The sequence below is a fragment of the Ochotona curzoniae genome, unplaced genomic scaffold, assembly GCF_017591425.1.
Source record: "Ochotona curzoniae isolate NIBS_2020 unplaced genomic scaffold, NIBS_Ocur_1.0 contig_3819, whole genome shotgun sequence".
Lineage (NCBI taxonomy): Eukaryota > Metazoa > Chordata > Mammalia > Lagomorpha > Ochotonidae > Ochotona > Ochotona curzoniae.
This window is the reverse complement of record NW_024466004.1, coordinates 30,125,872-30,149,219: the sequence shown is the minus strand read 5'-3', so window position 1 is coordinate 30,149,219 and position 23,348 is coordinate 30,125,872. Positions and strand designations below refer to the sequence as shown.

General features: G+C 36.7%; 1 protein-coding gene across 1 annotated transcript in view; it reads left to right on the top strand.

The window, feature by feature from the left end:
• Positions 1-23,348, top strand: part of COL12A1 (collagen type XII alpha 1 chain) — a 110,383-nt gene that overhangs the window by 17,707 nt on the left and 69,328 nt on the right. The window contains exons 9-14 of the mRNA XM_040983050.1: positions 2,041-2,331; positions 2,536-3,138; positions 5,240-5,512; positions 7,326-7,598; positions 9,262-9,534; positions 19,559-19,831. Of these exons, the coding sequence (XP_040838984.1) occupies positions 2,041-2,331; positions 2,536-3,138; positions 5,240-5,512; positions 7,326-7,598; positions 9,262-9,534; positions 19,559-19,831 (1,986 nt within the window). The remainder of the gene's footprint in view (positions 1-2,040; positions 2,332-2,535; positions 3,139-5,239; positions 5,513-7,325; positions 7,599-9,261; positions 9,535-19,558; positions 19,832-23,348) is intronic.

Here is a 23,348-nt window from a genome sequence, read left to right as displayed (position 1 = left end):
TAGATAAGGAGAGAGATCTGCCATCTGCTAACCTACTTCCAAAATGCCCACAACAGCCAGGATTGGATCTTCCTGAAGTCCGGAGTCTGGAACTCAATCTATGCCTTCAGTGTGGGTGACAAGGGTCCAATCAGCTGAGTCATTACCTGCTTTCCTAGGGTGTAACTTCATCCGGAAGCTGGAATTGAGAAAGGAGGTGGTACTTGAATTTAGATACATCAATTTGGAATGCAGCTGTCCTAAATAGCATGTTAACTGTTGCACCAGAGTCTAGCCTCTCTTTACAACTGTTTTGCATACAATAAGCATTTTCCATAACTCTACCTTCTTCTGGAACTTGCTTTAATTACTGTGTACTGTTTTAAACAGTGCCTGGCTGGGGAGACATTTGTTTTAGTATTCTGCAACTTAATGTAATAATACTTTCTATTAACTGGCTAAGGACAAGAGTTTCACATCAGCCTGCTTTGCACAGATTTTTTTAAAGCCATTAGGCGTATTCCATCGATCAGAGAGGTTGATCCTCGTACATCTGGAAAAATGTCCCATTTATAATAGCAATTACTACTTCTAAACACGTGGGGGAAAGAAAAGACATCCCCAAAGATTGTTCAGAAGTATCCTTTTGAAGATCCAAAGTCACAATTCAAAGCCTTTCTATTTTTCCATGGTGCTTATACTCTCAGCCTGAGAATTAACATGTGATTAAAGATAAGTTCTAAATAGCTATATCTTCAGTCATACAATCCCTTTAATCTCCAAATCCTAAGTATTTTGGCACTGTTCATTGGTCTTAATTCTATCTCAGAACTTCTCATTACTTCATGCGCTGCAAGTTCTCTTATTGCTTAATGTCTGACTTGTTTTGATCAAAATCATTATAAAATCCATCTTTCCCCACATCCAGTTTGCCCCGATTACCTCTGTTTACATGATCTTTTATAGCACACTGATTCTTCACTGGGGTGTGCCCCTTTGTATGGAAGGGGAGCTCAAACCTTGTTCTGTCACTGCTTGAATTCTCCGGGTGTGGGAAAGAGAGGCCGCAGCACAGAGGGTCACGTTTTTCTGGAGTCTCCTCTCTCCCACCGACATTGGTCTGAGGCTTCTGTTCCCCAACATGCATCTTCTTCACTCAGGAGCTTTGACCAAAATATCTAGCTGGTGCAATTGTTACTTCCCTCCCACTACTTCTCACTTGAACATCTTTTATGTACCACATCAGATTGCCTTTTGAGGAGGTGAATGATAAGTTCTTGCTTATTATTGCACGTATTTCTTAAAAACTAATTTATAAATACAAAAATTTCTATCTCATGGCAGTTGATTCTTTTGGCAAATCTAGAGTTTTGAAAATTTGTCTGAAGTACTTTAAAATAGTGCATGTGAACCATTAAATGCATGGCTATGACCTGAAGTGAGGGTCAAAGCTTTTTAGATGATCAACATTTATGTGTCATTATGTGTGTTATGAACTACTGGTTCACCTCTGTTAACACTAAAAATATATTGAGCACTCTTTCTTACCCTGAAATAGTGGGAATGAAATTTTTTAACGTTAAAAATACCTGCTATTTCAGAATTGCTAAACTCTTCTTTTGGAATATTATAAACTAACTTTAAAACATTATAGTTTTACTTCTATCACAATATTAAAAGAGAACTACTTTATAAAGAATTGAATGAGTCATTGATTTTAGTTAATATTTGTCAGATCTATTTTGAAAAAAAAGTAACGGGTGAAATGCTTAAGGTAAGAATGAAAATCTTAGAACAATTATGCTTTTGATGTCCTATCATTACTTTCTTTCAAAGACTTTGCTTTTCTCTAAATTCCTCGGCAACCTAACTTAAGGTGGGGCTTCATTCACTTTGTGTTTGTTAAGTACAACTGGAATTGGGGAAGATGCATTGGCAATTGTTCCTGACATATTCATTATTAATTTGAAAAAAGAACAACTGAATATTCAAATCTAAAGACCTGACTAATAAAGTTACATCTTATTACTGTTATTAATCAATGTGTCTGTTATTTTGTAGTTGTTGAGCCTCCTTCAAATTTAATTGCCACAGAAGTCTCATCAAAATACATTAAGTTAAGTTGGAATCCATCACCTAGTGCAGTGACTGGCTACAAAGTCCTCCTTACGCCAATGACCGCAGGAAGCCGACACCATGCTCTGAGCGTAGGGCCTCAGACAACCACACTCAGTGTTCGCGACCTCTCAGCAGACACAGAATATCAGATCAGCATTTCTGCCTTGAAGGGACTGACATCCAGTGAGTCCATTTCAATAATGGAGAAGACTCAGCCAATGAAAGTTCAAGTGGGTAAGTTACAGATGCATGTGAAGGGTTGTGATATGTGAAGGTCCTTTTAAGGATATACCTTACTAGTTCAGGCTTATTACAAAAACAATATTTCTAAATAGTTTTCTTTAAAAGACTCTTGTTGCAAAAAGACATGATATCTATATTTTAATGATGCATTTAGAATTGTTTATGGAGTTTAATGAACTGTTTTTCTCTTTACAGAATGCTCACGTGGTGTGGATATAAAAGCTGATATTGTATTTTTGGTTGATGGCTCATATAGTATTGGAATTGCAAACTTTGTTAAAGTTAGAGCCTTTTTGGAAGTTCTTGCAAAAAGCTTTGAAATTTCACCAAATAGGGTACAGATAAGTCTTGTTCAGTATAGTAGAGATCCTCATACAGAGTTCACCTTGAAAAAATTTACCAAGGTTGAAGATATAATTGAAGCAATAAACACCTTCCCCTACAGAGGAGGATCCACGAACACTGGCAAAGCAATGACTTACGTCAGAGAAAAAATATTTGTGCCTAGCAAAGGTTCAAGAAGCAATGTACCAAAAGTCATGATTCTTATCACTGATGGAAAATCGTCTGATGCGTTCAAAGATCCTGCTGTAAAACTAAGGAATTCAGATGTTGAAATCTTTGCTGTTGGTGTGAAGGATGCTGTTCGCTCAGAGTTAGAAGCTATTGCTTCTCCTCCTGCCGAGACCCATGTGTTCACAGTGGAGGACTTTGATGCTTTTCAGAGGATATCTTTTGAACTTACACAGTCTATCTGCCTTAGAATCGAGCAAGAATTGGCGGCCATAAAGAAAAAAGGTTAGCAGACTTTGGGTCTGAAAGTTACCTCTTTGTGAACAATGTGTTTTTAGTTTCAAAATTATGGATTCTTCAAATTCTTTTAATATATAAGAAAATACAGCTTCTCTCTCTCTCTCTCTCTCTCTCTCTCTCTCTCTCTCTCTCTCAAGATTTTATTTATTTTACTGGAAAGTCAGATATACAGAGAGGAGGAGGAACGGAAAGATCTTCCGCCCACTGATTCACTCACCAAATGGCCACAGCGGTGAAGCTGAGCCAATCCAAAGCCGGGAGCCAGTAATCTCTTCCAGGTCTCCCACATGGGTGCAGAGTTCCAAGGCTTTAGGCCATTTTCCACTGCTTTCCCAGGCCACAGGCAGGGAGCTGGATGGAAAGTGGAGCAGCCAGGACAGGAACCAGCACCCATATGGGATCCCAGCACATGCAAGGCGAGGACTTTAGCTGCTAGGCTACCGCACTGGGCCAATACAGTGTTTCTGTGTTGTTAAAATGATTGAAGTTATATGTATTTTATTTATTTATTTTTGTTTTATAGGTATAGAAACAGAGGAGTAGGAGAGAGAACTCCCCTCTTTCTCTTTACTCCCCAGTGCCTGCAACAATTAGAAATCCTTTTATGCAAGATTTATTTATTTATTTACTTAAAAGGCAGAGCAACAGACAAGGAAAGGCAGAGAAGCAATTGAAGGTAGAGTGGAAGGGGTGGTACAGATCTTCTATTTTCTGGTTCATTCTCCAGGAATTGGGACCTCCAGCTGGGTCTCCAAGTGCTTGCATCATTTTCTGTTGCCTTTACAGGTGCTTTAGCAGGAAGCTGGGCACACGAGCATGGGAATGCCAGTGTCTTAAGCAGTGACTTAAACAAGTGTGCTACCCTGTTTATCCCAACAGCTGATCTGAACTCAGTCCAGGCTCCCACAGGAGTGCCAGAGACCCAACTCTTGGAGTTATCTCCTGTTGCCCCTTGGGGTGCAGATCAGTAGGGAGCTGGAATTGAGAGTGGATCTAGAATTTGAACTCAGGAACTCTAATACAGGAGAGAAGTGTCCCAGATGCAGTTTAACTGTTAGGTCAAATGCTGTCCTTGAGTTAGATCATTTAGCTGGGGGATACAGTTTTCTCAAGGATATGAATAATTTTGCTGAGAAAAAGCTGTTTATTCCTAAGAGACTTGAGATGTTTCTACTCCTGGATCTCAATCAGCTTTGTGACATGGCTTGTCATACCCAATTAAACAAATCACATATTACAGCCCATGTTGTGGCATAACTGCCAATATGATTCTGTATAGGCATTAGTTCATGTTCTGGATGCTCCAATTCAGATCTAGCTCCTTGATAATGGCCTGCTTTATAAAAATCAGCAGAGGATGTCCTAAGTATTTGGTCCCCTGCCTTCCATGTGGGAACTTGGATGAAACTTGTAGCCATCTGGAGAGTGAACAGGTAGATGGAAAATCTCTCTCTCTCTCTTGATTTGTCTGTTGCTCTTATTTTCAAACAAATACATCTTTTTAAGAAGTTCATCTATTGTATATACATGTGCTGGGTACTGAGTTAGGTCCTTTAAATGAAAGGTGATTAGACACAGTTCTGGATCTTTGAATTCTTTCAGGCATGTTTCTCTGTATAATTTTTGTGCAGCATTCCTTAGATTTGGAGTTCCCTATCCTTTTCTTCATTTGTGAAGATCCAGTGTTTTTATAAGTGAATTCTCATGCCTTTTATCAGTTTGCTACAAAAGGTTAATTTCCAAGTTTCAGAGATGAATAGGCAATTTTGTTAGTTTGCATTGGGCCTGCTATTGTTTAAATGTTTCAGTTGTGGTCAAGGCCAGTCCACTACTTCTTTGTCTTAAGAAGCTCAAAAGTCAAATCAATTTAAATTAGGTACTTTGTATTGTGATGTGTAAGTAGTCAAGACTTCTTTGTAGGACTGTAAGTGACATGCTTTCTCTCAATGGTCATAAGTGGAAGGTTTGTTCAAAATATTGGTCCCAATAGATACTTTCCCAAATGAATATAAAGCATTCCATTAGGTCCACTTCTGTTTTGTTGATATAAAAATTTGAAATTATGTCTTTGTTTTGTTTTCAATAGCTTATGTGCCTCCAAAGGATCTCAGTTTTTCGGAAGTAACTTCTAACAGTTTCAAAACTGACTGGTCTCCTGCTGGAGAAAATGTTTTCTCATACCATATCACCTACAAGGAAGCCAGTGGGGATGATGAGATCACAGTGGTGGAGCCAGCTACGAGCCGCAGCGTTGTTCTCCAGAACCTGAAGCCAGAGACCCTGTACTTGGTCAATGTGACAGCTGAGTATGAAGATGGCTTTAGCATCCCCATATCTGGAGAGGAGACCACTGCAGAAGGTGGGCTAGAGTTTCTGCCACCATTTTTCAAAAACTAGCAGTATACTAAAGGACAAAGTGGCAGAGTAGTGTGTCATGATCATCTGCTCAATAGTCTGAAGTTAAGTTTTTGTAAGGCTTAAAACTTTAAAATGCAGCTATTCAAGAATCTTTTTAAAGCTAAAGTTAGAAGTAAAAAGAATCTCTGGGTTTGTTCTGGTGGATTTGAGAAAATGAGACGCAGATAGTTTTGTCACATATTGTGTATTGATAAAAGCTAGATAACTTTTTTTTTTTTATCTAAAAATGAAGCCTTTTTTTTTTTTCAGATAAGACTGACATTTTCTTTTGTGTGTGATTTAAGGCCAGGAAATAAGTGATCAAAGACATCTTGTTACTTTTAATAATTTTGTGATCATATAATATAGAAGTCCATGCTTGTATTTTTCTGGTGACTCTTTTTAATGCCCATAAGTGCTGCTTTGGGAAGCTGACCGTTGTTCTTCAGCACTGTAGAGGTGGGGGTCTTAAGAAGAAACATTTTGAGTAGAGGCCACTGCATTCATCTGCGCTTAAGACTTTCACTGTTGGATTACTGCAGTGAAATTGGAAAATGCCTTTCTAATCTATTGTTTGCAGTGAATCTGGGATTTGAACTTTGATCAACAAGGAAGTTTCTGACTCAGTACTTTCACAGAAATAATTGTGGAGCTCTTGCCACGCTAAAAGTTTTCCATGGATTGTCTCATTTAACCACTTCAGTAATGCAGTACATAGTAATGTTTTACTGAAGAGTAATCTAAGGCTCAAAATTACATATCTGCTACACTTTAGAGCCAAGTTCCATTCATCGGTCTATCTAGCTCATCTATTCTGCCTAATTCAATCTGCTGCTTTGCTGTTCAGAATGAGTCAGCAGTGTGAGGCTGCCAACATTTCTTTCTATTCCTGGGAGATACATTTCCTGTCTTTGTCCCTGGAGAGCTCTAATAATGTATTGAATAACTAACTAAACTTATAGTTCTTCGTGGAATTAAATGCAGGCATATTGTGCTATACTTTAATTATAGTGGACTTAGAAGACATGGCCTTAAGTTCACCATCGCTGTGTTGTCTATATAGGTAGCTTATCATGTTGAATAGATAGGTAATTTAAACATGTTTTCTAAATAAAAAGTCAGTGAATGTTCTCGTTTGGGCTGAATGAAAATTTCGTTTAAAACTGTGAATTTGTGTTACTCAATTGTAATTTAGCTCAAGATTTAGATCTAACTGGTATTGATTAGGTACCTGTCATGTTCCTGCTTCCTTACATGCTTGTATATGGTCCCATTTTCTACCAGTCAAATGACACTTCAGATAAAAATGTTAGCTATTAAACTGACTGTATAAGACAGCATGGTCAAGTGGATAAATGTGGTAGCCCTTGATGTGAGGCGTTGTTTCCCTGCATCTATTAGAAAGTTTAGTGGAACTAAGATGCTACTTACATTTGAAGAAATGAATTGTCTTTACTCTTCAACTTTATGAAATATAAATATACCATTTAATAGAGTGGTTATTGTTTTAATAATTTACTGTTATATGTAGCCCTATGTGATTAAAATATAAACAGCACTTAGTTTCTTGCTAGATATTTACAAGATACTTTCTCTTTAAGACTTTAGTCTGGCTATATGAATGCAACAATGAGATGTTAAAAACTGCTCATGGTTTGTGTAAGAAATTCTGTAATTTAGTGATCAGAAGCTAACTTTTGTATTTTCCATCTAAAATTAGCCAGTTTATTTTTGAATATATATATATATATGTGTATGTGTGTGTTTAATTTCAGTAAAAGGAGCCCCTCGGAACCTGAAAGTGACAGATGAGACAACAGACAGCTTTAAAATTACCTGGACTCAAGCTCCAGGGAAAGTTTTAAGGTATCGGATTATATACAGACCAGTCGCTGGTGGAGAAAGCAAAGAAGTTACCACCCCAGCCAATCAGAGAAGGGAAACATTGGAGAACCTGACTCCAGACACAAAATATGAAGTATCTGTAATTCCTGAATATTTCTCGGGACCTGGCTTTCCACTGACTGGAACCGCAGCCACGGAAGAAGGTAGAGGATGTATGCTGGCGAGAGTCTTAATGTAGAGGGAAAAATTTAAATAACTGTTTAAATAATGCAAGGCCTGACACACATTAAGTATCTAAGTGTCTTAAACTATAATTTTTCTAGTGGAAGCTATTCATACTTTTGACTTACTAGTGACTATTTTTGTCAATACAATTTGAATTTTATGGTATGAGCTGAACATTCTTTACCAACAGTATTATAAATTATTCTGATAACAACTGAAGTTGTAATTAAGGGACTGAAACAGATTATGGTTTTCTGCTTTGGGAATTAAAAAAAAGAGATTTACATTTTTATTTACTTGAAAGCCAGAGTGAAAGAGACAGAGATTTTCTGTCTGCTGCTTCACTCCCTAGAATGTCTCTAATAGCAGGTGCATTTTAGGGGAGTTGCATTAGAAGCAGATACCTAAGATGGAACTCTGATATGGGATGCTGGAGTTGTGAATGATGGCTTAACCTGGGTTAATCTGCCGTGCCAAAAAGCTAGGCTCTGATTTTTAAACTAACATATTTAATCAGGAAAATGAGGCATTCATATTTACCATTTTATTTCCTATCCTAATTTCAAAAATTGTGATACCTTTAAGGATGTGTTAGCAGTAATAAGCCATTCTTGAGCACCTGTTTGTATCAGGGTCTGTGAAGAGGTCTTTTTGTGTTATGTCAAATCCTATAAAGATTCTGTGAAGTTATTATTATTCCAGTCTTACAGGAAAGTTAAAAAACAGCTCTGAACTGTGTAGCTAATAAGTGGTTAATCCGCATTCATGCCCTCCTGCAGATGCTCACAAGAATGTCCACTGTAGCTTGGGCTGTACCACACTCCTTTGTTCCCACTGTACAACACTCATCTTCTGCAGCCTCACTCGTTATCCTTTCCCACTGGAGGCCCTTTTTCTCCATCTATTTCTTTCCTTTTTCCTCTCTTCCTTTTGGGAGGATATTACTTATTGTATTGATTTTCTGGCTGGGAACCTAGGACTGTTTACAGGGGACACCATGAGATAACCCACTTGCTCACCATCATTTTGTTTTTGGAAGTAAAACTAGTGTAGAGTGACATAGGGTTGGGATACAGTGAGCTCCTTCAGAGATGACATGGCCAATCTTCTAGGAAAATCAATCTACCAGACATCACAGTTGTGAAGGAATGAGTAGCTTCTGGGAGTTGCATCCAAAGTGAGGTTGCATGAGGCTATTTCCTTTTTTTTTTTTTCATCCTTCTCTCCCCAGCACAGCATCATTTTTAAAAATCATTTTTATACTCAATGTTCATGATATCATACTGACAAACTGTTTTTACTCAATGTTTCCTGGTTGTTTGTTACACTTTAGGCAAAATTTAGGAAGATAGTTTTCTACAAAAGATTGCAACATGAAGTATTTTAACTGATATGCACACAGAAAAGGATTTTTTTCCTGCTTTGTTTGACTTCTTCTAGCATGGAGGGCCTGATTTGGAAATGAGTACTGTTGATTTAGAAATGAATAAAACTTAGTTGACTAGTCAACAATTAAGGCTGTTATAGATTGATCTAGGATGTAAATTTGATATAACGCATATTCATTGTAAAGTAACAAAATGTTTTCAAGATTTTTTTTTAAAATAACGGTTTTGATTTTGTTGTCATTTCTGAATGAAGTTAGAGGGAATCCAAGAGATTTAAGAGTTTCCGACCTTACGACATCAAGTATGAATCTCTCTTGGAGCAGTGCACCTGGCAAAGTGAAACAGTATCTCATCACATACACGCCAGCATCAGGAGGCGAAACTCAGGAGAGTACCGTGAGAGGAAACTCAACCAGTGCTGTGCTGAAAGGATTACAGGAGGGGACACAGTATGCCCTCTCAGTCACAGCCTTGTATGCATCTGGAGCTGGAGATGCCCTTTTTGGACAAGGAACAACACTTGAAGGTAACAAATATTTTATGGAATTTACTGAGCTTGTTTGTGACTTTGCATTTTAAGAAGCTTACGTTGTTTTCTGAGAATGAAATCAGGGAATGTGCACTCATTTTTCCCAAAAGGAATTTATATTGAAAATGAATTATCATAAGACTGCCTGTTATTCAGAAATGTAGAGTGTGAGCAACTGAAAAAAATCGAGCTTGGTTAGAAAAATGTTTTGTGCGGAGGAGGATGAATAATAAGGCTTCACAAACATGTTCACAATGCCATAGGATGGTTAAACAGAGAATGGTTGCAGAGCATTCAAAATGAGAAGGGACCTTGGGATGAAGAACTTTTTGATTATGCAAGGCTATGCAGCTGGTTATGTCACCCAGGCTCCTTCAGAAACCCTTTTCTGCTTTTCAGTCAGGTGTTCTTTACATTGCCATGCTGAAATGCATTAGTAATAGTGGAGAAACAGGAGAATCCCTGTAACTGTACTTTAGTTTCATTTTAGAAATTCAAAGCTAATTCAATGCTTGGAGAGAACCATCAAGGCAGTAGCTACTTGCCCATTCTCTAGAATTCTCAGAGAGCTTTATTGCTCTTAGACTTTAAAAATAAGGTATTTATTTATTTGAAAGACAGAGTCATACATACATACATACACACATACACACTCAAAGGGAGAAACAGGGATAGCATCCATCTACTGGGTTCCTTGTTAAATGGTAGCAGGGCTTCATCAGGGCAAAGGCAGTGGCTGGAACTCCATCCAGGTCTCCATTTGGGTGAAAGGAACCCAAGTACTTGGACCATCTTCCACTGCCTTTCCAGGCACATTAGGAGGGAGCTAGCTGGGAAGTGGAGCTCATATGCTATGCTGTCTTTGCAAGTTGCTGCTTAACCCACAATGCCATCATTCTGGTGCTGTCTTAAATATTTTGAGATGTAATGCCAGCACAGGTTTATTTTCAATCATCATAAGAGTTAGTTAAGTAGTCGAAGGGAAAGAAAATACAAACTTTACTCCATCACAATAAGAATGAATTCTGATGTTAAAGATGAATCAGTGGGTAATAACAATGATGTGATTAAACAGCTGAGGGTCTTGATGGGCCATCAGGATTTCCTTCCCTTTACCAGGATATATATGTATTTTTAAAAAATTCTTTATTTTTCATGATATAGTGCCTTAGGCTCAGGGATTTCTCTTTTTACCCTCTGACACCTCCGCCTCCTGTTTTCCCCTAATGATAGTTTAGTTCCTCGATAACAGTAACCAATTCCATCATTCTTCTATTTGTGTCCTGACATTGTAAGTATAGAGAATGGTATTGGAATATTTTATATGAGTTATTTTAAATGGTTACAGGAAGAAAATGAATATGGAGTACATTTTCTGATATAAAGGCACAGTGACCCTGGCAAAATGTCCATTAAATTTGATGGATTCCAGAATTTGGAGGATATTGTTATTGGCAGGAACAAAACTTGGCAACTGTGATTGTAAACTTAAATAGTCAAGAACTAAAAACATAAAAATCTAACCAAAGTAAGAATTGCCGAAAGTTTGGAATGATTACCCAAGGCAGGCATTTGGCAAAGCAATAAAATCACTGCTTGGGACTTTTGTGGCCCATATTGGAGTGCCTGATTCAAATTTCTGCTCCTTCATGTCTAATGTAGCTTCCTTTAATGTGCATTCTGGGAAGAGTGGATAACTTGTGGTCTTGAGTCCCTGCCACCGACATGGGAGACCTGGATTGTGTGTTGTGGGCTTCTGGTTTCTGCTTGACCAAGCCCTAGCTATTGCAGGCGCTAGAAAAGTGAACTAGCAGACAGGAGAGGTCCATTACTCTGTCACACTGCCTTTCAAATAGAGCAAAAATAAAGAAATAAAGTGATTAGCTGATGAGATCTGATTTTAAAAGAAGATTCAAGTGAAACATTAAACACTAAGATTTAAAGGGCTGATAACCAAATGAGACCTGATCGTGATACTTAATTGCAGACCTTAGACCTGAGAAATATTCCCTAAGCCATTTCAGCTACTATTTATCCAACTATAAAGGGGTGCTGGCATTCATCTTCTCTTCAATTTTCCTGGGTTATCCCAAGAGATCAAATGGGAGTGTAATTGTAAGTGTAATTCATTTGAAACTATAGAATATTATGTGTATTTAACATTCACAAAAAATAAACAAGTTGTTAACTTTGCAATGAAATCTAAAATTATAGCTCTTGTATTTCAGAAATATTGAATGGTTGCATACAAGTTTCAAAATCATAGGAGTCAGAAAAGGAATTTGCTTTAGGTGTAGAGTCACGATACAATGCATACAGCATGTGATTTTCACATCTGGTGCACACTCAGGATTTTGGGAGAACTTTGTCTTTTTCTTCTGATCCTTTGGTGTTTCATTTCTCATATAGTTTCCATAGGCTTTCAGCACAGCTTGTTTAAGGGTTCAATTTTTGAACGTTTATTCTTTGCAAGAGTTGCATGCTCTTGTATTTTTAAAAGTTTTCTTTAAGGAGCATTATTGAATTTAATAATGTTACCTCTAGTTTGCTTTTTAGCTTTTTGATACTCATCTACATTTTCTTCCTCTTGATTTATACTCATGCTATATAAAAATACTGATTTTAAAAATAAAGGCTTATTTACCAGTAATAGTTTATTAAATATCTCATATGACATTAATGTACATTTTGGTTTTATAGTAAACACATTCTATTTAATTCTGATTTCTTTTCTGGACTAGATACATGGCTAAGTTTATAACTGTACAGCTCTGCATAGGTGGTATTGAACACCTACCAGACTGCCTGTGTATGTGAGTGTGTACATATACAGGTGCACCTGGGTTTGATCAGAAGTGACCACTAAGGCAGATTGACAGATGGGATAACCAAACAATTTTTAAAACTATTACTTTCCATTTTCCAAAAAGGAGGAAAGCTAGCATATTTACAAAGTTGCCCTAAAATATGGTTGATTTGTAACTCAGTTATAACAATCAAAACCTTTTTCTTCCTTCGTACACACTAAAGGTCTTTACTACACAGAAAAAGCCATGCTGCCAGCTTGATTTTATTAACATATTTATCCCATTGCATTATGTGTGGTAAACTTGACAAATATGTGAAAGCATAGTTGTGACTAAATTAAAATAATGGAAGATTTTTCCCTCTGGTTATTCCATTTGATTTTATTATATTAACTCAGCCAAATCCACATACCATATACAGGAATAGGATATGATGGTAAATGCAGGGAATGGAAAGCCCAGCCACAGAGCCAGGCAACTGCTCTTGAGGACTGCTGTTTTTCTAATCTGTTTTTCTCTTGGGAGACGAGGTGGTAAGAGCAGACATTGAAGGAATGTTTCTTCTCTCCAAAAGCATGCAGTTAGCCAACAAGAGCATTCTGTACATTGAGGAGTTTACAGATAACCTCAAGCGCACTGCAACTTTAGATTCAAACAGAGAAAGACTAATGAAATTTAGTGTAGTCTGCAGCTATCTGACTAGACTGTGTTTCCTAGTTCTCTTTCTGAAATGCAGCCAATGATCAGAAATTTTCCTTGTCGTTGGAAGAGAGATTTATTAGCACTGGCGCTAGGACAGTTCATGGTTGGCTGTAGCGCTGTATGCAGTAGAACTGCAAAGGTAGAGTTTATTACTATTTCAGATTGAAACTTCAGAGGCATCTGAGCACAGACCATTAACTTTGATTTACATTGCTCCCCCTCCCCCTTTTGTTGTTCTTGATGTAGGAAGACTTAATGTAATTGCTAAAACACTGCAGTACCTGGAAATCCATTTTAGGTCTCAGTAGAACTTCTGGTTTTCGCATTTTTTCACTGTTAACACTTAGGAGAAAACTTAATTTTATAAACCTTTAACTGAATACTCCCAATTTTTATTCATAGTTACCACAAATGGATGAACTTTTCAGGTTGGGGATAATATGATTTTTAAACTTTTTAATGTTTTATTGAGAGTATGGAAAACATAACTTTTAAGAATATCCTTTGTTTCAGTTGCTATAGCAATGCACCAATGTCCTAGGAATGAATGGCTTCCTACAGATCAAACCAAGCTAACTCAGCTGACATTTTCTTACAATGAGGTTTTTAGCATATCCCAAGAATTCTGCCTGATGAGTCTTCTCCCAGATGGGCTAAACAAGGTCTCTGTGTTTTGTGGATTTACTGCTGTCTCATAATTTGGAAGAGCATGCATGTTGGGTATAACAATTCTGTTATTACCAGTGAACTTTATAGCAGTCACTGAATAGTAATTCCTATTTGTGTGTGTGTGTGTGTGTGTGTGTGTGTGTGTGTGTGTGTGTGTGTGAATTGCTTATCAGAGGAGAATCTAAAACAAATCTAGAGGGATAATTATGGATGAAATATTTTTTGCTCATTTAGGTTTTGAAGTTGAATGGGATTTGTAAAGAGGTTTTCAAGAACTGTGTGTTGCTTCAAGTAAAGGAGTTAACTTATCAATAGTGAACTTTGTCCTTTGGAATGATGACTCTGACTTGTTAGTTGTAAATCAAGCGTGTTTCCACATGAATGTTGTCCAGAAGTAGGTCTTCTGTATTCTCCTATGGAAAGTTGGATGACTTTGGGGCAGAGCTCTAATGGAAAAGACAAATTGGTTTAGAAGAGAGTTTACATTACATTTTTCAATTTAACTTCTATTTTTGAAAGTGGTATGTGAAGCTCAGTGAAAGCTGACTGGAACCATCTATAAGGTGAAATACAGTTTCATTTTGTGATGATTAATTTTTCAGTTATCGTCATTGGCTAATTCATGTTATAATTATGTTTGAATTGGATGATAATTTGCTTTTTACAAAGCAAATGGAAAAGGTCTAAGAGAACATAGGAAAGTTAGTTAAATGGGACATTAACTTTTTGTCCTGGTATGTGGAAAACAAGCACTGTATAAGTCAGTCCTTGTGGATGTACAGATCGTGGTGAATGCACCTGTCTAAATTACTTCCCAAAGAGTAGCACAGAGATGCATGCAAACAGCATGAGAAAAATGCCTTTGGCATATATGTCTTATAGTTAGGACAGAAGTGCGACATGCCAAAATGTAAAGCCTGATATAATTTTGCACTTTTAAATTTATGATAAATGTGCATGTTGTTATTTCTTAGTAGTACTGTTTGGGAAGAAGAGAATATATGGAAAACTCTTGAGAGGAAATCAAAGAAATAAAAATGAAGTATACCATCATTTTGGAAGATTATCTCTATTAATAGAGATAAAAGTGATATGCAAGACAAAGGTATATAGTTCAGGAGAGATTAAGTAGTTTGAGGTTAAATAATATTGTAAACCATGTCACCTAGGTAAAATCTGACAGATCCCAGCAGCACAAAATGCACACTTGTGTCTTGGGACAGGAGCAAAGGAACTCAGAGAGGTAGGACTACTGCTAGAGCAGAGGTATATCTATGTGTAGACAAAGAAAATGACAAAGTGGCAAAAGTCTGCTGTGGGTGGTTATTCTATTTCTACTTTGAGGTGCAGGGGTCTTTCTGGAGAGGGTCTTCAGATCATCCTTTAGACTGTTTTTCTTTCTTATTGCTTTCTTTGTCTGTCTTCTTCCCTCTCAGGTGTGTAGAAAAAGTGCGTTTTGCCCAATCTCATTCTAACCAAATTAAGTCCAAACAACTCAGATGACCTCTTGCTATGGTTGTTAATGCCTGGAATTCCTTAGGAGGATGAAAAAGCGGCAATATACTAAAATAGACAAATCCCTGGCTAGCTAACACGTTCATTAAAATACATTCACACAATAATAAAATCAGCTTTCAATAGAAAGCATGTGTTGAGAGCAGTGGACCACCTACGTATGTTGATGGAGCAGATAGGATGAGAAGCTTAAATACAGTTCACTAGTGTTAGAGTGACAGACTTGAGATTATTCCCTTACACCAAAGAATGGTATATTGTACTTGGAAATACTCAAAACTATTCAACATGTCAACATTTAGACATTCCTGTAGGGTAGCATGCTGTCCAGTAATTCTGACCAGTTTTACTTCCACCATATCTGCCATTATTTTAAAGGAGGCAGATTTCTTTCTTTTTAAATTATTTTAAAACTGTACCTACTTAGGGAGTACAATGTAATAATTCCATACTTGTGTTTAAGGTGTGATGATGACATGAGATTCATTAGCATTTCTAACTCTTGTAGCTTTTAAAAAAAATGGCTTTTAGCTCTATGTTTCAAGAACTGTGAACAATGTGTTCTGATCAAGTCAGGTCAATTAATGCTTCACTATCTTTAATTTTTTTTATGTTTGGAGGCTTGAGGCTGAATATTTGTTTGTAAAAGCATATATTAAGGCATATTTTCACTTATGAATGAAAGCAAATGTGAGTTCTTTCTTCTGCTGACGAACCACATCTTCCAAATTAACGCTTCTGTAGGCATCAGAGAGAAGTAGTTGGATAAAGAGAAAAGATCTAGGGGAAGAGTAAATGATTGCAGAGAAATCAGGATCCCAGTAAAATTTGAAAGAAGTTTAGTAGTTAGGCACAGCCCTAGGTGTCTGATTTTGGTGATTTGGGACAGCGATACCCTTCAGCTCTCTGGGGGATTCTATGCCTTCAGTCAGGCCCAGTCCAGTTACTTTACTGTGGAGGACCAGGTCTTCAGAGCTGACAGTCTGCTGATGGCCTGGTTGCACTCCTACTCCCAGGACTAGTTTGGTCGTTTGCTAGCCTGCATGTAAATAGGTAGGCCACTTCTGTCAAGCAGTTGTTTTACTTTCTGGTGTTCTGATATTTGGCCAAATTAAGATGACAGGTTTAATAAAACTTACTTGTCATTTGTACACCATTTTTTTTTAACACCATTTTGCCATTTTGGAAGGTAATGCAACTCTCCTGGTTTCTTTTGGAAAAATGTTTATCATGGGCAGGTTTTGTGGTGCTGTGTTAAGATCCTGCCTGGGACACCCAGATTGCATATGTGGCGACCAGTTTAAGTCTTGGCTAATCCACGCTTCCTATCCAGTTTCTTGCTAATGCACACCTTGGGAAGTAGCCCAAGTTTTTGGGTTCCTGCCAACAGTGTGGGAGGTCCTGATGGAACTTCTGACTTTGGCCTGGTCCAGACCCAACTGATGCAGGTACTTGAGGGAGTGAACCAGTAGTTGGAAAATCTCTGTCTTTGTCCTTTCTAATCCTCATGTCATTCTGTCTTTCAAGTAAATAATCTTAAAAAATTTTAAGTGTATGTGTGTGTGGGTGAGCAGCATAAACTTAATGTTTAGGAATATTCTTACCAAACTGTTTGATAAATGAGAAACCTGTGTCAAGCCATTTGCCTTTCCAATTGTTGCTTCTTGATTGAAGTGTCTGTCTTCCTTGTCTGCAGTCTGCATTTCTTGGCCACCAATGTGGAATGTTGTGATGTGTCTGCAAATTATGTCTCTACACACCATAGACAGAAGCTATGCTTTTTAGAAGCTTTGTTATGGTTGAATTTATTCAAATTAATGCTGTACTGCTAAGTAGAACTCAATAATTTGTCTTTATAGTGCTACCTTATTTTCATTTTATAAAGAAAAGATATACTCACTTGAAAGGCCGTGTCACAAAGAGAGAGGGAGAGGGTGGGGGATCTTCTAGGCCCTGGTTTATTCTCCAGATGGCTGTAGAGCAGGAGCCTAAAGCTCTTCTGGGTCTCCCATGTCATTTGGCCAACCACTAGGGCCATCTTCTGCTTCTTTCCCAGGCTGATTACCAAGCTGAATTTGAGGTGAAGCAATCAGGATTTGAAGGGTTGTTCATAAAGGAGGCCAGTATTGCAGATGGAAGCTTAATGCACTGTCCCACAATGCTGGCCCTAATTTGCTACCTAAAAAAGAGCTTTTGTGAATTGTTTTCAAGGCATTAATTTTTTTAAGGTATAATTTTGCTGACATTTTGTCCTAGTTTTTAGTTAAAATAGCTGATTAAAGCCCGTGGATTTGACATGTCCAGTGATGGAGGATTTTTTTGTTTTAAGCCCAGAAAAGTCTTTGTGAATGTGCTTTTGCTTCGGCCACAGTTCTCTTATTATTTTTCTCATAATGAAATCATTAACTTGTGTTTGTCAGATTGATGTCTGTTGTCATGGAAAAAAACAATGTCATAAATTCAGTGCTGTAGAAAGAATGGGATAATTAGGCTGGGAATCGTAACTTTTAAGAAAAGTAGAAGCTGAAATTACTGCTTGTAAATTATCGCAGTGTTAATTTGGAAGATAATTTTCTTACAGTCTAGCTAGTTTTATTTGTCTTGCACATTTTTGCAATATTCTTAATGTGATAATTAGTTTACTTAAGTTTAAGTTGTTTTCAAGTAAAGTCATTTTACCCAGTCATTCCTGACTGCAATTTAGGAAATTTAGGAGAAGACACACATATGGAAAAATAGTGCACATCGAATCAAGGAAAATGCTGTACACTTAAAAGTTAGAGACTGGTTGGTGGGATCTAAATGTTCAAAGCAAAACAAAATCAGGAACACAAACACCCCAACCACTAGATCAAACAAAAGGAACAAACAGCTTGAAATTGTACTTTTATATTTTTTCAAGTTGAGAAGTTATGAAGGTCCATGGGCATTAAAACAGCAAATACACCTAAAAAAGCATTTAAAAGAAGAATCATCCTTGAGTACTGAGGAAAAACAGTCAGTATGTTCTTGAAAATAAGTATTCTTGGTTGCAGTGAAATATGTAACTGATTTTCTTCCAAATAGGAGATGCCCTGTCAGCAGTTGAAGTTATTTATAATGGAATTAAAATTTTTCCATTTGGGCTTGAGGTCTGGTAGGTTAGCCAGCTCCTGTTTGCTTATTTTTTTTTCCCCTCTGAAATCAGCCATATATGATAGGTTTTTGTCCACCTAGATTTCTTTTTCATTAATTGGTTTCTTTGTTTGCACTGAAATTGTTTGTGACTAGTTTAAAGTTGCTCATTTTGAATCTGTGATTCAAATTAAAAATAACCTTCAGTACTCTGGCAAGAATTTTTCTTCTAGTTCTTGTGTTGTTATTAGATATTAATTAACATGAATATACAATAGTTACTGGTAAAATATATGCTAAGGAAGCACATAGCTCTGTGTTTATACTATATAGTGGTACAAACCCTGGTAAAAGTAGCCAATATAAATGACGTGTATATTTATCTTAAGTTGAAAATATAGAAATTAAAGTTTTATTGCAAGATATCTGTGCCTCCTATTAAGTTGAGGTTTCCATGTTTTTCCATTTGGGTTGTATTTTTTTTTAAGTGAAGCAGCCAAAATTTAGTAGCAGACATTTTCTTTTTTCTTTTCTTTTTTTTTTTTTTTTTGGTGGAATAGCAGACATTTTCAATCAGCTAGAACAAGTGGTGTGTTTTATTTTGATGATTAATAGCTTTTACATTTTCTAGAATAATTAGTAGTTTTTAGTTTTGTTAGGGTTATATGAAAATTTTGAAATTCTGGTTCTTTTTCATTACAAATCAAAGTTTCTTCAGAAAATGGTGGACTTGACATCTGTAAGAGATAAAAGATAGTCTCAGTTTTGTAAATTATGTTGGTTTATTAAAAATAAACTTATTTGAATTATAGGGGGAAGGATTATAGTAAGGAAATTAAGATCTTTATCAACAAAGAATTAAGTCGTACAACTGACTGAAACGTGAAAGTTTTGGGAGATTTAGATGCATTTTTTCCTTTGGAAAAAATTTCAAGGCATGCACTGCTTCAAATTTGGCTATTATCTTTGTCCTGAAGATTTCTTTAATGCGGCCAGGCATAGGGAGGTGAATCTCAAGGGTATGAATGAAGTATAATTTTTGAGTTTTTTTTCCTTCATTCTGTTCCACTGATACAACAGATCAAATAGCTCAGAAAGAAGGAATGAATAGTTTCATAAAATTGAGTCTGAGACCAGCAAGTCAAGATGTCTGCCAGGATGAATGAATGCTTAAAATATCTATAAAAATAATTGCTCTCTGATTTCTATCCTAGAACGTGGGTCCCCTCAAGATTTGATTACTAAAGACATCACTGACACTTCAATTGGGGCTTATTGGACATCTGCTCCAGGAATGGTTCGTGGTTACAGAGTCTCATGGAAATCACTTTATGATGATGTTGAGGCGGGAGAGAAAAATCTTCCTGGAGATGCACTTCATACTGTAATTGAAAACCTGCAGCCAGAGACCAAATACAAAATCTCAGTTTTTGCAACTTACAGCAGTGGAGAAGGAGCACCTTTGACTGGAGATGCCACAACTGGATGTAGGTGACTCCATGGGTGTGCATGATTTGCATATGTGCTAACTAATAGCTGTCAGATCAGGTGACATACAGTTGAACCCACTCAACTTTCATTCTTTATATGATTAATGTAAATAAAAAATTAGGATTTTTATAGACTATAGTTTAAATTAGGATTGTGTTCATATCTAAATAATGGATCAGATTTGGAAATACTGAATCCCTTCCAAGTGCCTATATTTTCCATTTTTTCTTCCACCTCCATAGTGGAATGGTCATCTACATAGGACACCCCATGGACACAAAGAGAATTCAAGCACATTTATAGTTGCATGACCTTGGTTAAATTAAGTGACTTTCTTTTAACCTCACTTTCCCAGAATACAGATGATCTTAGCTTTTAGTATTGTCATGAGGATTAAATGAAATAATATTTGTGAAGTACCAAGTATTGTGCCTTGAGATGATTTTATAAATGATGAGTGGTTATTGAGGTTTTGATTATCATATAACTAAGACTAACTTTAGGTTTTTAAAATTATATCCTGTTATATTTGGTAAAGTTAATTCAAAAGTTTGGTGTATTTTCTGGTGTCTTGAATTTCCGTTTGTTTCACTCATATGCTCTCTTCTGAATGATTATGAATGATCAATCATCTGATTGTGGAGAATAGGTTAAGGCTTCCCAATTCTGCTTCTGAAGAAAACATTTTAGTGACAATGATGTGCCAATATAGGCTACACAATTATTACAAACGAATCACTTTGTAGGAGATGTTAAGAAGAAAAAGAGAGTACAAAGGGCTGGGAAACTGTGGGTGTGTTGGGAATTGGGAAGGGTACATGAGAAACATATGTATATTATGTATGTTTCCAACCTTCCAAAGACCATTTAGGAAGGTCTTTAGCATTGCTTTCACCTGAAACTAAATCTTGGGTTAGAGTCACAGAGCGGAAACATTCCGTTGCCCATTCCAATACGGCAGTACCAGTGGATGTCTGAGATTCATTCTAAGTGATATCAAAACACAGAAAGAACTTACACTGTGTTTGAGAGGGTGTTATGGCATTTTATAGCATTTGGATTACCCATCAATGGATTGAAAAATATTGCTTTTTAATCATGGAAATTCAATTGCCTTTATTTTCCCTCCCTGATACTCAGTTTCTCATTAAACTAGGATAAGATATGCTATATCTTATCTAACTTCAATTCTTTTATTGTAAAGAATTAATTAAAAGGCAGAATATAATACACAGGAAGAGGAAGATGAAGAGGAGAAGAGAGCGAGAGAGACAGAGCAAGAAACACATAGGCACCTATGAGAGTGTTCCCTGGCATTTCTTCCTTCTCTTATAACTATGCCAGTTCCATTTGATTATGCTACTGCTACAACTTCGTTTAACTCTAATTGTCACCCCACAGATACCATTTCCACACTCCAGTGAAGGTTAATGTCTGAACATACAAATATTAATGGGATTCAATATATAACATGAGTTTGGGGTTTTTCTTCATGATATGCCTTGTATTTTTCATTAGATGCTAGGCATTATGGGTTTTTATTGTGTTGAGTGCTGCATGTTTTTAATAAAAATTTGTAAACATTTTCAGAGACATAGTTAATTTAACTGTAAATTGTTTGCTCTTTCTGAAGCTTGCTGTTAAGTTTTATTTCAGTTTAGGGTTAAATTTTCCCCATTATTGAGTCAACAACTTCTGAAAGTTTGCTGAAGGCCCGAGAGTTGTCAGGTTTTGTCTCCTGACCAAGAGCAATATTTCAGGCTCTACATGGGCTCCAGAAAGTGTTACCTCTGTCCCTTTTAGGTGGTTCTTACCCTGACTTCGGGTCGTTTGCTCACGCATATGTGCTAATACTGGGTTAAAGACTCAAGAGGGACTTTTTGAATGTTTTTGGAGTTTTTTTTTCTTTCTAGTACTTCTGCATAAGAATATTCTGTAAGTTCCAGTTGCCTTAGACGCCCTACATGAGCAACACTATTTCTTCAATTAGGACAAGCCACTGAGAATCAACTGGATTCCCCTTTTTGCATGGAGCCGTTGAAATTCTCCAGAGGCACAAAGCTGTCAGTCATGGAGACTGCCTTCATTGGACTCTCATGTCTCAGGGATCACTGATTGTGTCTGGACCTTACTCTTTCTTGTTTTGTGACTGTTTTGTTTTGTTTGAGTTCTCGGCCCTCTCACTTCTGGCAGGGTTTTCAGTTTAGATGCTCTTCCCTATTGAACATGAGCATTTCTTTCAAAATCATGAAAGAGTCCTTGTTAATTTTATTTTTTTTAAAGATTGATTTATTTGATAGGCAGCCTTTACACAGAGAGGGGCAGAGAGAGAGACAAGTAGAGAGAGAGAGAGAGAGATCTGACACTCACTGGTTTACTCTCTAAAAGACTGCAATGGCTGGAGCTAACTTTCAAAGTTTTTTTTTTTTTTTTTTGCTTAAACTCTTATCAAAGAAAATGCTATGTACTTTTGAATGTCAGCATTATTAAAATGAATTGAATTTTTGTGCGTATAAGCCCTAATTATGTATCAGAAAAATAATACTACCTCTATTTATGGATGTTTGGTGATCTGTTTTTTAATAGATGTTAACTTAATTACCTGAATAAATGCTACTGGTTACATATTTGCCAAGTACTATTATGTGTTTATTTTTAAGATTTATTTATTTTTACTTGAAAGTCATAGTCACAGAGAGAGGTAGGGGGAAAGAAAGATAAAGAAAGAGAAAGAGAGAGAGAGATCTTCTATCTGCTGCTTTACTTCCTAAATGGCCAGAGTGGCCAAAGCTGAGCTTGTCTGAATCTGGGAATCAGGGGCTTCATCTGGGTCTCCAACAGGAGAATAGGGGCCCAAGGCCTTGGGCCAACCTACATTGATTTTCCAGGCCATTAGCAGGAAGCTAGATTGGAAGTATAGCAGTTGGGACTAGCATCAGCACCCAAATGGGTTATTGGGGCCACAGATAGAGGATTAACTTACTATGCTATCCTGCTGACTCTTTCAAGTGCTATTGAAAATGTAGTTCTTCAAATATTCCGTATATGCTAATATATCCTTTCTGCCCTTGAGATATTTTCTTGTATTGGAAGTTGTTTTTTGTTCATAGTATATGTTTAAGTCAATCACAAATAGAAACTCTATAGTACTTGTTTGGTTATGTATTGCAACTTTTTGTAAAAGACATGAGTAAAATATCTAACTATGCATTCATGATTTTGATATTCTGAATTTTTGTGCGTATAAGCCCTAATTATGTATCAGAAAAATAATACTACCTCTGGGGTAATTCTTTATAGATGAAAATAAATGAAAAATTCTAAAACTTTATCTCTGGAAATGATTATTTTCTTCACAAAAGTCGCTATCATGCAAACAGGAAATCCCTGCAATATGAACTTCCATTTTTCAGACTGAGCAGGATGAAAAGAGAGTCTTACTTAGATGCCACTGAGATTATGAGCTTATGAGAAATGAAAGTGCTGAATAAGAATGAACTACTTATAGAAACA